Below are 14683 nucleotides of genomic sequence, written 5' to 3'. Positions count from 1 at the left end.
CGTCTGCCGTTTTAGGCCAGACGAAGCATTCTACACAAATAATTAGATAGGACCTACTTACTGAAGTGAAAGCAGCTCCTTCATCTTCCAAACACATATTTGAGAAAGTGTCCCAACAGCAGTCAGAACCTAAAAGCTTATTTCATTATGAAGGGAGGAACTGGAGCTGCCTGAAGCACATCCAGTGCCATCCATTCAAACTGAGAGACTAAACACTTTTTATTCAGCAGATGGTCACCGTCAAAGACTTATTGAATTTCTGCTCCATTAAGGAAATGCTAGCGTGAAACATTTTTCAAATTTCACATTTCCACTGCGCTCCCCGCCGTGCTGACTGTCACCGGCTTTAGATTCTGGATATTTAGCACATCAATGCAGAGTCGCATGCTGTTTTTCATGCTACTTGCTTCATTTCATGCTGCATTCTTCACGTACTTTATGGTACTATGTGCTACTTAGTCACACTGTTTTACTACAGCTTTATTGTTTTGCTATCCTGCCACTAGAAGCACTTTGCAATCTTAGGTTAATGCCGTATCGCTCAGCTTCTCGTGTACTTTTACTATGACTTCTTAAGGGCCCAAGAAATAGAAGAAGTTATAGTATTCACAAGAAATCTTGAGCCAACCCTACGTTCTTTATGTTTGGCTAATAAAATGAGGAATGTGCAGCAATTTATTGAAATATGAATGAAGCATATTTAAGGACAGACTGCACAGCGTGCTGAGATATGCCAAGTTTTCAGCAAATTACGTGTTTTAGTTGTAACAATAGTAGTAGAGCCTACAAAGGGATGGCTCAAGACTTGTGCACAGTACCGTATATCCAACACTACTAAATTAAATTGTGTATCAAGTTTTTTTCCCACAAGGTAACGTCAATGTAGAGAAAATACAAATACTCTTGAGTTTTTGCTGAGACGAACACAGGTCTCACTTTACACCAACGAGGCGAGCGCTGCATTTGGACACAGGTTTGAAAGCGTTCCGGTTGTAAAGTCAGATATCCTTCGTGAAGAGTTCACTGCGCTCTAACAGGTGAGGCGTTTCAGTGAGTTACTCACCGGGCTGAACGTGTCTCTGCCCAAACTGCCTTTGCTGTTCAGGCTGCCGATCTCCGTCTGAGAGCTCGACTGAGACATTCCCTCAAAGAACGGCCTGAGCAAACACACACACACACACACACACACACACACACACACACACACACACATGTTAACTTTTTATTCAGATACTTACATAACACACATTTATTTTTTAATGATAGACAGAAAGAAAGAGCAGAACAGAAGAAAGTCAAGTAACAGCGGTAAGACTTCTGGGTTCTGGGTCACTCTGAGGCTTTCTGATGTTATTGAAAATAATGACTCAGACTGGGCAGCGATTCTGTGTCGTTTAAGTATGCAAAGAAGAATTTTTGAGCAAAATAATTATTATTCAAAAGTTCTGATCAAAGTTAAAACTGACCCAGTTTTGGCTCATGCCAAGCTTTTAATCTGTGGCTGTAATGAGCAGCTTCGCCCAACAGAGGGGGCTCTGAATTGTTAATGAAAGTCCTCTCTGTGTGCTCGTCAGTGTCTGTGCGGGTGAAGCGGGAGTGTGGGGATGAATATTAATGTCGCGTCTGTGCCAGTGCTCGTACCTCAGCTTAGGTTTGGGCGTGCTCAGGATGCTGTCGGTCTCGTCCAGCTCCGGCCCGCTGTCGCTCGGGTTGTACATCTCCAGGCTGTCGTACAGCTCGTCCAGGTCCTCCTCCACCTCCTGGATCTGCTCCCTGGACACGTGCTCCAGGCCAAAACCAACCTGGGAGAGACGCACGGAGGAGCGGGTGACCAACACACACGGTCGCTGTGCAGCTTTGACACCTAGAGTTTCTGTTTATCACCTGAATCTGTCACTTCTCTTCACACAAAAAGCACATCGACGGCAGCCTCCCTTCCTTTAAATGAGCACTAATCTCTGTGCGTACAGGGGACAGACATGTTGATACCAGCTGTGAAACCAGACACGGATCACTGCCTGTTTCTCTGTTGACACCACGGGGCTTTGCAAGCCCGCAATTTCACAGAAGCTGAATATCAAAAGTGAAAGAAGCGAGATGCTTACATGTCACAGTGACCTGGCTAACATCAGAGCGAGTCAGGCAGCTCAGCCTAACTCCTAAACAGGGAGCCCAGTTATAGCAGTGATTTGGACTTAAAGGGTAAGTATTCATGCATGTAATCATAAGCAATACAAGCAGGGATAAACAGAAATAACACGAGTTTGTGTTTGGACCAGCACTCCACTCCAAAAATGTTCATTCAGCGTGGGAACAGAGACGTCACGTCTTTACGATTTAAAGCGCACTCAGGAGCCAGCCAGTAAACCACACACAATGGATAATCATTTGTATTGTTATCTGATGTGATAGCATAGCTGGTTCTGCTTTCATAATGTAACACTATCCACCTGTGTGTGTGCGTGCATGTGTGTGAGATCACTGAGGGGGAAAAACAAGGTGGAGATGCATTCATTAGAAGCAACCACCTCAAAGTACTCCGACTGGTGTTTATATGTCTGTGGACAGACTTTTCATTGTGATTGTGTCATAGGCACACGCGTGGCTGGCATCTCAATGAAAGCAGACTTGGACGGCAGGATATTTCCTTAAGGAAAAACACCAGCGCTGTAAACAATATCATTTCAGTCGCTGGTACTGGGAATTTGTGTAAAGCACTACTGATCCATCAGTTCAATCACAAGCTGCACTTTTGTAATATTTGTTGAAATACATTGTGTTTTAACCTGCAGGAGGTCCTGAGTGTTTCAGATTGATGTGCATTCTCACGGAAAGTGTGTTTAGTGCATGATGTGAAGCTGTCCCCGCTGCTGCTATGGTGACGCTTTTCAACAAGTTTATGGTCTTTTTATGCATCAAATGACAGGTGAGGTGTCAGGCCCTTTGTAGTGTTATTGTTTGTCGAGGGGATTGATTTAGTTATTAGGCAGTTGGTCAAATAAGGTCAAAGTCTTACTGCCTTTAGTACACGTGGACTGATGGTGCATCAGAGGAATAACCGTGAGACGGCCTTGGTCTGAGAATTCTTTACTATCGAGTCAGATGTGATTTTATTGTAAAAATCATCTAGTTTGTTGTTCAACAAGGATAAGCTGGGGTAAAATTGGGTTTCTATTGCAGCGATGAGTTTCCAGATAGTTAATAATTAAACTTATGGCTGAATCTATAAGAATCCAACTATCCTCTGCTCCTTATCTGAGTTTGGGTCACAGGGACTCTGGGGCGGTGGGGGACTGAGTGTTTCTCAAGAGAGCCCAGAGGTATAATCTCTCCAGCTAGTCTCCTGGCAGCCTTCTCTCGGTAGGACATGGTTGAAACACCTCTTTTAGGTGACGTCCAGGAAGTATCCTAATCAGGACCACCTAAACTGACTCCTTTAGCCCACGGGGCCTTGACCTGAAAAGGCTACATTGGTCCGCAGGGGTTTGCTGCTTATTGGATTGAGCGGTGATCAGTGTGGAGGGCAATCCAATCCTCAGCTTCCATAACCAGTTTGCAGTACATGGAGCGTCACTTCTACCAAACCATCATTAAATAATCAGGTCAGATTTGACCAGAGGCCCTCGTCAGATTAGATCACACAGACTGAACAAGACTCACCTCTGAACTCCACTTTTGTTTCAATCTCAACTAAACACCTAAAAATTTTATAACTCTGTCTTGTGCGGCTGTGATGTTTTCCCAGTGACAAAATCTGTACACAAACAGACATAAACAACAAATATCAAACCGCCTTCGTGGTACTTAAAAAGTAGCAGAAAGAGTTTTGCTAGGATCAGCAATGTTTGTAATCACATGAATAAAGCAGAAGTAGATTTTCTGCAACACTGGTCACAGCAATACACATGGAACATTTTACAATAACAGTGATCTGAGTAATTAAAATAAAAGACGTCACATGTTCAGGCTTTGCCTCTGCACACCATTACAGCAGATCTTAAAACAGCTTTAATTAAAGAAAGTGTTGCATTCAATGTTCAGGAATTACAGACATTTTTATAACCAGTCTCCTGTTTTCAGATGCTCCAAATTAACCGAACACAAGTCTAGAAGGCTGAAGTGTAGAGCTTATGGACGTCAGAAAATGCCGTTTCCTCACTTGGGATGCTTTGTTAGACCTTTAATGCAGCCGCTGCTTTTTTGTGGGTCTCTGCCTTCAGTAGCCAAAAATCTGCTCGGCTGAGTTGAGCTTAGGTGACTGACTTGAAGAAAATCACATTTATTTGCTTTAAGAATCTCTTGAGTTGCTTTTGCAGTTTGCTTTGGGTCATTATTTGCACTATGAAGCACTGTGTGACCAGTTCTGCAGCATATGACTGAATCTGAGCAGAACGTACAGCCCTGTGCACTTCACAGTTCATCCTGCTGCTTGCATCTGCAGTCACATCATTAACAAACACTACTGACCCAGTTCCACTGGCAGCCATACATGCCCTCGCCCTAACACTGCTGCCACTATGCTTCTCTTCCCATCATTCTGCTACTTTTTCATCTTAGTTTGATCCGTCCACAAAAAACTCTCCAGAACTGTGCGTGCTCTTATACATGTTTTCAGTCCAAGTCTGATGTGACTTAAGTGAAACCGCTGATGGTTTTCGTGCACTTTGGCCGTCTTCTGTGCTCTTTTAGGCTTTTTAGTGTAGCTGAGCTGCTGAGTGCATCCATTCTTTCTAACAATGCACCAGACTGTAGATTCTTTTCGCTACTGAAGTTTTTGCTCTTTCTGTGACAGGTTTCCCGAGATTTGCAGGCTTAATGACGGCATACTTCACTTGCACCGACATCTCTTGGGCCTCATATTTAAAATCCCAGTGAAAAGCTACCAAATACAAGTTTAATTAACTCCAGATCTTTTATCCTCTTAATTTGTCATTGAATAATGAATGGATGGGCATCATCTGGCTGCTGTGCAGCGAGTTATCCAATTAATTAAAAAAAAAAACCTCGACTTAAAGCTGAAAATCTGCACGTTAATACCAAATCTGAAACTCCTCTGTGGTGGTGTGCAGACACAAAACTACACAAACAATCCAACTGTATGAAATCAAACAAAATCAATATGTCGTACACGCTTATACAAATAAAATAGCAATATTCCAATTTGCAATTTTGAAAAGCGACACGAGCAAGCACAGGATGCAAGCACAGACGAACAAAATTCGATTTGTAAAGACACAGAGGGAAGGTAATGAAATTTTAATAGATTGTAACACACACGCACCCACTTTGAGACAGCACACACATATTTTGCTTGACAGAAGCACACAAACACACACACACAAACATCTTTGTTCTATTTTAAATTACAATGTCATTGTGAGCTGCCAGCTGAATCTCAGTTGTTCTGCCACATCTCTCCCACACATCTCCGTGTGTCTTCAAAGCTCAACTGAAATACACGTCGACTCCCAACAACCTGGCAAACGCACACTCTGAACCTCGCACATAAAGCCGAAGTGTGGACGTGTGATATAAGTGATCAGGAAGGAAGAAGAGCCACGGAGAGGGGAGGGGAATAGAAGAGAGAAAAACAACGGAGAAATGAGCACCCACCTCATCTGTGACTTTAAACCTTTTCAGCAAGGCGACAAACTTCTGTTTGATGTTGGGTTGCTGTGAGAGAGAAAATGGAAAAAAAGGCACAACGTGAAACTCGGATAGATGTTCATATCAGTGTGTGTGCGTGTGTGTGGGGGGAGAACACGACAGCCTAGGGAAAACCGACAGGAGGCAATCTCCACGCACTTTTCACGCCTGATGAGTCAAAACAGCAGCAGTTAATGGATGCAGCATCACTTCTGCAAAGGAAAAATGTGCCTCGTGTTATTACACTGGAATCTGTGAGAGCGGGCCCGTTACCGAGGTTATCCAAGTCGACGCTTCCCAACACGAGATACGTTTCCTGAATAATCGCAAAGGACTGATTATCTTATTCAAAAAGTGATCTGAAAAAGGAAGACGTAACATTTACTGAACGCGAGTCTGGAGTTTTTCTTGAAACGTGCGACATCTGTCCGACTCGGCAGTTCAAAATTCAATTACATTTTTGCGTGCGTGACATTTGTGAGCCAGACGAGATTATCCTGCAAAAAGGAAGCGGATCTTCAAATGCACAAGTTATTTTTACCTCAAAAACTAAATCCAAGACTATTTCTAAAACACTACACTTTTTATAACCTGTAATAACCATTTGACGGCCTCATAGGTGAGTTGATATGCTTACTAACTAATTTGCACACGCAGCAGTTGCAGAGAAATGTTATAACTTATTGAGCCACCTGGTCTCTTGTATTAGCCTCTGGCTCATACTCTACAAACACATCACATAACGCCACCGTTGCTTTAAATGATAATGTAGTAAGCTCCAAGCAGCTGGTGACATTGTTGCACTTGCTCTGTTGACACAAAATAACTGCAATATGTTTAGAATAGGGTTTTTTTTTTCAATGTTGCAGTAAAGCTAAAGCAACTAAATACAATGTATTCACAAATAACACATTCATTTCAGACATAAATGTATAAGAGTATACAAAAGGTTCAGCTAAACAAAAATCAGAAACAAAGAAGGAATAAATCACATGGTCTAGTATGAATGGCCATGCGGGAGGTTTGACACCAGTGCTCGAATGTATTTACTGTCACATGTCAATCAATGGTATCCTGCGTTCTCATTGGTAGTCACTTTAATTGCTCACTTCAACCGTCAGAAAAGTTAAACTCAAGACCCGCCCACTATGTATTGCCGGCGATCATTTCCCCCATGGTTATTTGAAGTCATGGATTTCTATGGGGACTGGTTGCCATGGTGCCGCCAGTCACTGTGTGAATACCCCTTAACTCTGGACGTACCCACCCACCTGTTAGCTGTCAGTTATTTTGCCAAATGTCACTAACAACATTCACTGTGTGGCCCTACAAACTGCCCATTCACCTCTAAGCTGTAATAGTAGCACACTGTAGCAGTAATAGAGGTAGTTTATAAGGTAGCGAGCAGCAACCACCATAGCAGCTTCTGCAGTTCCTCCAATCACCACTCGAGGATGCTTCTAGAAGCAAAGCACACAGACTTTCATATCCAAATGATCAACATCACTGCAGAACGTGCTTACAGCCCAGTCCAAAACCTGTTTTGATTTCAGCAGCACATTTTTTCTCCCTAACATCGATGTTTACAGTTGTATGACTCACCCACTGAAATATTAAGCAGCAACAAGTCTTAGCTGTTTGTCAGACAGGTGGATGCCAACAGAGGCGTAGCTGCAGCTCCCTGTGACTAACGTTTGTCCTTTCGGTATCTCTGTGTTCATCTATTTGTTAATGTGCATCAGTGATTTGTGGCTTTACTGGATTCTTACATAATTCTGCATAAATCTAATAAACACTATGATTTTTCGGGTATGTAATTACCTGGATCAGTCAAAAACAGATTATTCTGCATGAATATTTAATCTAGAAAGCAATTTACTAAATGTACTTTGCAAAAAATTTACTTTGATCCTATGATAGTGATCGAAATTTATATTAGTCAATGTGATTATTTCCCAACTGAGTTTACAAAGGCAGGACCTCTATTATTGTCCGCTGTGTTTTATAACTCATGACTTCGATGTCCTGATTGGACATGAAAAATACAGATAATGAACAAAAGGCATGGTTTCAAACGCTTGGCATCATCCTCTTATTCTGTGACATTAATTTAAATGCACAAAGTCAAGCAGCAAATACAGCCGACTCATAAACACACAACTGTCCTTGCAAACACTGCAGTTCACTGTTTAAATATGAAGATTATTCTACCTGAAGCCATCTTTGGGACACGGCATGTTTTTCTTTTTTAAAATTAGTGGAAACCCAACAATCTTCGCATGTGTGTAAATCTACTTCAGGCCAAACGTTAAAATAAAATTCTCAGCGTCGTTTTGGGTTTTAAAAAAAACAACAACCCAGAAACAAAACAAAAAAAGAAAGGATGAAAAACTCAGTTTGGATGTAAAAAATGAAGGAAAAAAAAGTACAAAGCAAAGCTTTCATCTGCAAAACAAGTGGGTGTCTGAGTGGCTGTGGAGAGTGAGAGTGTTTTGGAGGATTTGTCGCAATTTGCTGCTACGCAGTGGAGAGGGTCGGCTTCATGTCGGACCTCCTGGGGACGCACAGGGTGCAGGGTCTGCTGTAGGGGCTTTTAAGAGCGAGTACATATTTAATGTGTGTGTAGCAGTGCAGGTGGTTAGTGTGTGCATGTGTGCGCGCACGTGTGTGTGTGTTCTATAGAATCTACAAAGGTGCCGCAATAACAGCCTCCTTAGACAAACACAAGCACGCACATACCAAATGCTGCCTTTCTTCTGCTAAGCTGCAGCTCTACCTTCATTTTTTCCAGGGTGATTTAAAAAAATTTAAATTGTGTTGTAATCTGTGCCTCCTGCTGAGCCTTTATGTACAGTTTATGTGTGCGCGTGTGTGTCCGTGCAGCCTCAGGTTAAAATCGGCCTGATTACACGTAGAGTGAATGAGCGGCAGAAAATGGATTTGCAGATAAACCAACACGGGAGCGAGCCAGGCCGAGAGAGAGAGACAGGAGCGGGAGGGGAGGTTGGGGCGAGCAGATAAGGAGGAGAGGTTGAATGAGGTGAGGCGAGAGGCTGCGCAGGAGGAGGGAGGGTTGTTGAGTCCAGTCAAATCAAATTTATCTGAAACGGCCGTCGCACGAAGCGGGTTTGCTGCAAAAGTGCTTCACGCACAAAACAAGCAGGTAGGCAGAAAAACGAGTATAAAAGAGAGGGAGGATGAAGGGGGAGATCAGGGAGGGGGCTTTTCTTCTCCTTACCCTGGTGATACCAGCGTTGGAAGGCAGCTTACGCCTCGGCTTCTTCTTCCTCACCTCCTCGTCTTCATCAAACAGATACTGAGAAGGAAAAAGTGAGAGAAACACGAATGAGAGGAAGACGAGGAGAGCAAGTGGTGTTTTAAAGGTTAGTTCAAGGTCGCCAACTCCAGCTATAAGAAAAAAAACTAATGAGTCTTAGCGACACAATTTGTCTGCGTGGTTACACTGTTGCTCCTGGTAACATGGATACATTGTTTTTTCATTCAGCTGCTGGCTGCCAACATGAAGCCAAAAACCACTATTTCTCTTTATTTTGTGTTTTTTGGTTGTCGTTCCTCCTTTTGTGCCAGCGAAACAAAGAAATCAGTTTTTAGGTTTCTGTAATTACTAATACTGTGACTTAAACCTTAGGTGCAGCTCTAATAGCTTAATCAGTAGGTCACTAAATGTATTCTTATTTTTCAATAGACTGATATCAGTAAACAAGGCTGACATTAGCCAATACAGATAATCGGGCGCTATATTCATGCATGGTCAGTATTTATCTGAAATGTAGTTTCTTCAGGAGAATTTTTCATGATATAATATCACAATCCTTTAATGTCATTAATGCACTAACCAAAGTCAGTGCGCAAATCTGGAAATCTGGCAACACTGGCTCGCCGTGTTGCCAGGTGACAAGTAGAGCAGAATAGATGTGGCTAACTTGGCCGACCCTGACGTTCAATTAAAATCAATTAAAACAACAGCTTGTGTTTATCCCCCCCATCTGTCTCTCATTTAGCAGTGTTGAAATGTCCCTCAAAACTCAGCTTAACTTGCCCTTGGTTATATTATCATCAAAACACACAAAAACCATGAAAACAAGAAACTGAACCCCAGCTCTGACCCGATTCCTGCTTCAGTATTGAAGTTAATTCTTCACCTCTCTACCGTAACGCCCTGCGCTCCGTTTATCCTCCCTCTTGGCGCTCGGATTCCCTCCGTCTCTCCCTTCTGCCTTTTCAATCTGGCCCCCAAAAGCCTCATTGCTCTCTTCTTATCTCTCCATGCTGTCTTTTTGCTCCTTTCAATCTCTCGCACCGATGGGCGCCAATTCCCCTTACGTCCCACTGAGACCCACCGTCTTCTCTCTCGTAATCTCAGAAAGAAGGTAACATAATAAAGAAAGCACCAGTGCTCCGCTGATCATCACACCAGTGTCACTGTGAACTGATGCTCCTGGAGAAAACCCAATAACCCCGTCGGTTCGACCAAATCTGGACGACTCGCTTTTTCTGTCGTTCCTGTGTCTGCTTATACAAAAATATTTATTTGTAGACGTGGAAATCAGTGGGAATTATGGTATTGGTTCAAATGTGAGAGCTGGGTTTTTGATTTTTAGATGTTTTCATTCTTTGTAAAGCTGTAAATATAAATTATTTATGATCTGTGCTGCTCACATACTTTCAGCAGCCGCTTCCATGATGTAAAACAACTTGAAAATGGAGGGCGAGGCAGAGTGACTGCAAGATTAACCATGAAGTGATTGTTGTCCTCATCTCAACACACCTGCCCGTGAATGGGGTCATCGCTGCCTTCCTGCTCTGACGAGTAGCTCTCCTCCTCTTCTTCAGAGTAGTTGTCGATGTCTGGAGAACGATCTAGGGAGACGCAGAAAAAGAGACGCCACTGAGGAATGGGAGCAAACTGACAGGAGGAGGGCAGACACAGACTATTAGAGAGAAAGATAGATTCGGTGAGATGATGTGCGCACCAGACATCTTTGCTTTAGGTCCCTCGTGATCGATGGGCTGACTCGACAGGGAGTAGACTCTGATCTCAGCCACGGGCACTGAGGCATCCTTCACCTGGCTGTGCAGCCCCAGGATCTGGGCACCCTCGCTGGGGTGCTGCATCACCTTGAGGAAGGAAAAAAGCAGCAGCGTTTAAACGAGATCAGAGTCAGCTGGATTAAATGTAAATGTATCCACATTCTAGCTACGTTTTTATCCACAAGTATCCACAACTTAGTGTGTGCTAGCCTGTATGAGATTTGAATAGAATCTCGACGTTCTCTTTAAAAGAAACTCTTCCCAAATGAGCGTCTGAATAGTCAAATAGCAGCATGCAAACAGAAAGAAGGAGACTGAAAAAACAAAGAAGTCAGATAATCTTTTTAACTGAATTATTGAGGATAAAATCTACTTATTTCCATTCTTGGTCTTCCTGTACAGACAAAGTAGGGATACACTGGACTATACATCATTTAAACAGCATTAGACGAGGAGGGGAAACAGCAGTGAAGCAATAGAGACTGGCATGAAAGCTCTGCAGATGGAGAGAACAATAAAGAAACCGGGAGACAAAACAAGGCTGAGGAAAATGAACAAAACCAGACGCCGACAGAGAAAGCACGCACAGGCGAGGCAGAGGCAATCAATTCTCTGTGCGGCTGCAGCAAAGAGCAGCGCCACGTCTGCTGTGTGTGTTTGTGCGTCTAACCGAGTGACACCCAGCCTCTCTCAGGAATCTGGTCACACTCGCACATTTAATGAAGTCTGAGCAGCTTATTATGGAGCCAGCCTTAGCCAAACATTCAAGGAGAGAGACGTTGTTGCCGTGCATCCATTCACCTACACTGGCGCACATGCTGCCGATAGGCTCCCGAAGCTTCCTGCAGCTGCTAATTTTAACCATTTTCTCAAAGAAAGACAATTATGCAAATCTATCAAACAGCATGAAGATGAACATGCGTGTCTGAGAGGAACACAGACGTAATTCGACTGCTTTTCCCCTCATGAAGACAGTAAAACCCACACAAGGATTCAGTGCAGGCGCATCTTCTGAATCTTTACGCAGTTTTAAAAATTAAAGTAGTTAAATGCCACCTGAGCTCATGATGCTTTATTTTCTTCAGGTAGTAAAAAATTAAATAGCAGTAATGATGACTTTAACATGATTTTAATATATCTTCAAAGCCCAAAAGTCAGAAACATTTATAGATATTGATTAAATTAAGAAAAAGTAATGAAACCAATGTTTTATTTCTCAGTATCGTGAAAGCACACGGGCAATAAATGACAAGATGATTTTAAAGGAATTGTTATGTCATCTCGCTCTCACACTTCCACTTCTTACAAAATTGTGCATTTTATGGAGGATTTCATGGTGCTTAAAAAGTGACAACCAGTAATTTTACACCGCTAGATCTTTGAATAACCTCCCTCCACCAATGACATCACATAAAACCTCCAACTGAAAGTGAGCCTGTGTGGTTTGCACGCTCTACAAAAAAGAAAAAAAAAATTAACAGTAATTTAAAGCTTTAAAGTCTCGTACAAATAAAAAAAATCACAACTCACACAATAAACCCCCTGTGAGCATCGTTCATGTACGAACAAATTTTGGTAGATGTCCAAATAGTCTGGAGATAGTTTGTAACAAAGGTAATAAGGAGTCGATTCCTACTGTGCAGGATTTAACAGTAAATCACAAGCTAACAGCTCTCTGAATGAATGAGTTTTGAGCTGTGTGTGAATCAGCTTCACTTTTAGATTCAGACTGGAAGCCTTTCACACCAATTGCCTCTAAAGTGTTTACTACCAGGTAAATCAAAGCCATTCGTTACTCTCATTATTAGTCGCTTTGATCGTTCGCCTTGAAGTTGAGAAAGTTTATCTTGAGTCCTGCCCACTAGTTGCTAGTTTGCCCATATTTTTACCACATTTTTGAACATAGTTGCTTCACTTTCTATCGTCTCTGATGGCTGTGAATCACTTCCAGAGTGGACGTAGTTTCAGTCCCCAAAGAAAAGTCCAACTTCAAAACATTAAAAAAGCAGCTTGACACCAAAAAAAAAAAACCCTAAAATGTGTGGGTGGTCTACTGCTAACCTGCTCCTGTGCAGCCATCGATCTTTAACCACCTCACCAGCTTAAGCTTTTATTAGGGCTCAGGATCACGGCTGCTTGATTGACAGGTGAGAGGAGCGCAGGCTGACTGCTAACTTCACCTCGGCCGCTTTGAGTTGCTAATCTCGACTTCAAGGTATCTGTGGTGTTGGTGGCTCTTGTAGCATTTTGTATGCAGACAAATAAAACAGCTTCCTGTGTGGTCCGAGACAATAAGAGCTTGTCAGAGAGGTCTGTGCTGTGTTTCTGTGAGTGTCTCATTAGTCTGTTATTGTGCACTAATTAGCGGCCATCCTTCTCTGTAATGTAAACATATAACACAGCGTATTGGCGCTCTTTACCAACTAAGCTTGCTACGACTTCAATAGAAAACTCAAAGCTGCAGAACAGTGCTTCACATCACACTGCCTACTCTGCCTCTGTATAACATTCATGGCCGTGTCACACTTGCTCTCAACAGTAACTTTGTCGACACACTTTCACTTAGACGTAACTTATGTAAGTATTTTATTATGGCCCATAACTGAAGGCAGCTGCTGAGCTTGTGTTCATTTATTCAAACAAAGCACTGATTGCAGTGAACACATACTGTGCAGTGTGACGGTTAAAGATAGCTATACTCAGTCTCCGAAATACATGGCAGCTTCTGAAAATCTCTGCAAAATGAACTTTGTGCATTTTTTCTATGGATTAAATTTGCCATCCCACGAGGCATCGGGGGGCTTTGGCGCACATGTGTTGAGACACCATGAGTGTATAGAATAGTTAAAAACAAAAAAACGTAACTGAAATTAGACATTTTCAGCACTAACAGTCAAAATAAAAGAGTTGCGCAAATCTACAAATCTACTATGGCAACTAAATGAAAGGAAACTGAAGTGTGAAGAAAACTTCAAAATAAAAGCAAAATGAAAACAAATGAAGAATTCTAAATATGCAAAAACACGCAGCCACTGTTGAACAATGTTTAGTAACACTCGAGAAATTAAAGGTTCAGAGCCCGCTCAAACGAGACGTAGCGCATAACTACGACTGCAGTGAGTCCATCACTCCACTCAGAAATCGACTAACCCGTTAACCTGGTCCTCGACTCTCACCGTACCTTGTGGGTACAAAAATACTACTTTGTAGCAGTTAAACTGTGATATCCTTGGTATTTTTCGACGATTTATCTAAAGAAAAGGAAACAAATGATGTGTTCTTGCAACATGCTGATAGTAACAAAGTGCCTAAAGATACAATTGTTATCTGTACTGTGTAAACACAACACTGGTTAGTCCAGAGAGACTGGACTGAAAATATGTGGAAAAAGCAGCCAAACAAAAGCTTTTAAAGACCTTCAGAAATCCTGGAGAACTTTTGCTCCGTACCACATGAAAGGCTATTCAGAAGCAAAATATAAAGAAATGGGGAGTGGCTCAAGACTTTTGCGCCGTCCTGAACTTCTTCTGAGTTATCCTTCATTTGCTTCCCAACCAGTCACGGCTTCTTGAACCTGGTTCTGGAAGTTTCTTCCTGTCAAAAGGGAGTTCTTCCTTCCCACTGTCATCAAAGTGCTCGCTCATAGGGGCTCATCTGATTGTTGGGGTTTCTCTGTATTGTTATAGCCTTACAATGTAACGTATAAATAAAACTGAATTTGTAAGATTTCAGATTCAGAAGCAAAATGTTTCTGAAATCATGAACAGGTTCAGCAGTTCATTCTCCTCCTGCTGCTTGCAGGGTCAGTGGAAACTACCTGTCATATTAAGGCAGCACAGTGCCATAAACATGACATTTCTCTGTGACTCTGAAAGCCCACGTGTGTCCCCTGTAGCGTATTATTTTCCTGACACACACACAGAGCTTTAGGCAGAATATGGCAGCAGAGTAACTTCTGCTGTGGCTCAGAGGGAATGAGTTTGAA

The 14683-nt window shown here is 42.4% G+C and overlaps 1 protein-coding gene across 2 annotated transcripts in view; it reads right to left on the bottom strand.

The window, feature by feature from the left end:
• The window catches only part of pacs1b (phosphofurin acidic cluster sorting protein 1b), a 71843-nt gene that overhangs the window by 10658 nt on the left and 46502 nt on the right, over positions 1-14683 (bottom strand). For both annotated transcript variants that reach the window (XM_004570663.6, XM_004570664.6), the window contains exons 5-10: positions 10641-10785; positions 10436-10527; positions 8885-8962; positions 5614-5673; positions 1642-1802; positions 1064-1157 (exon numbers count right to left, since the gene is read on the bottom strand). In XM_004570663.6, the coding sequence (XP_004570720.1) occupies positions 1064-1157; positions 1642-1802; positions 5614-5673; positions 8885-8962; positions 10436-10527; positions 10641-10785 (630 nt within the window). The remainder of the gene's footprint in view (positions 1-1063; positions 1158-1641; positions 1803-5613; positions 5674-8884; positions 8963-10435; positions 10528-10640; positions 10786-14683) is intronic.

Source organism: Maylandia zebra, linkage group LG3, assembly GCF_041146795.1.
Source record: "Maylandia zebra isolate NMK-2024a linkage group LG3, Mzebra_GT3a, whole genome shotgun sequence".
In the NCBI taxonomy this organism is placed as follows: domain Eukaryota; kingdom Metazoa; phylum Chordata; class Actinopteri; order Cichliformes; family Cichlidae; genus Maylandia; species Maylandia zebra.
The sequence above is the reverse complement of the archived record's forward strand: the minus strand, read 5'-3'. Positions and strand labels throughout refer to the sequence as shown.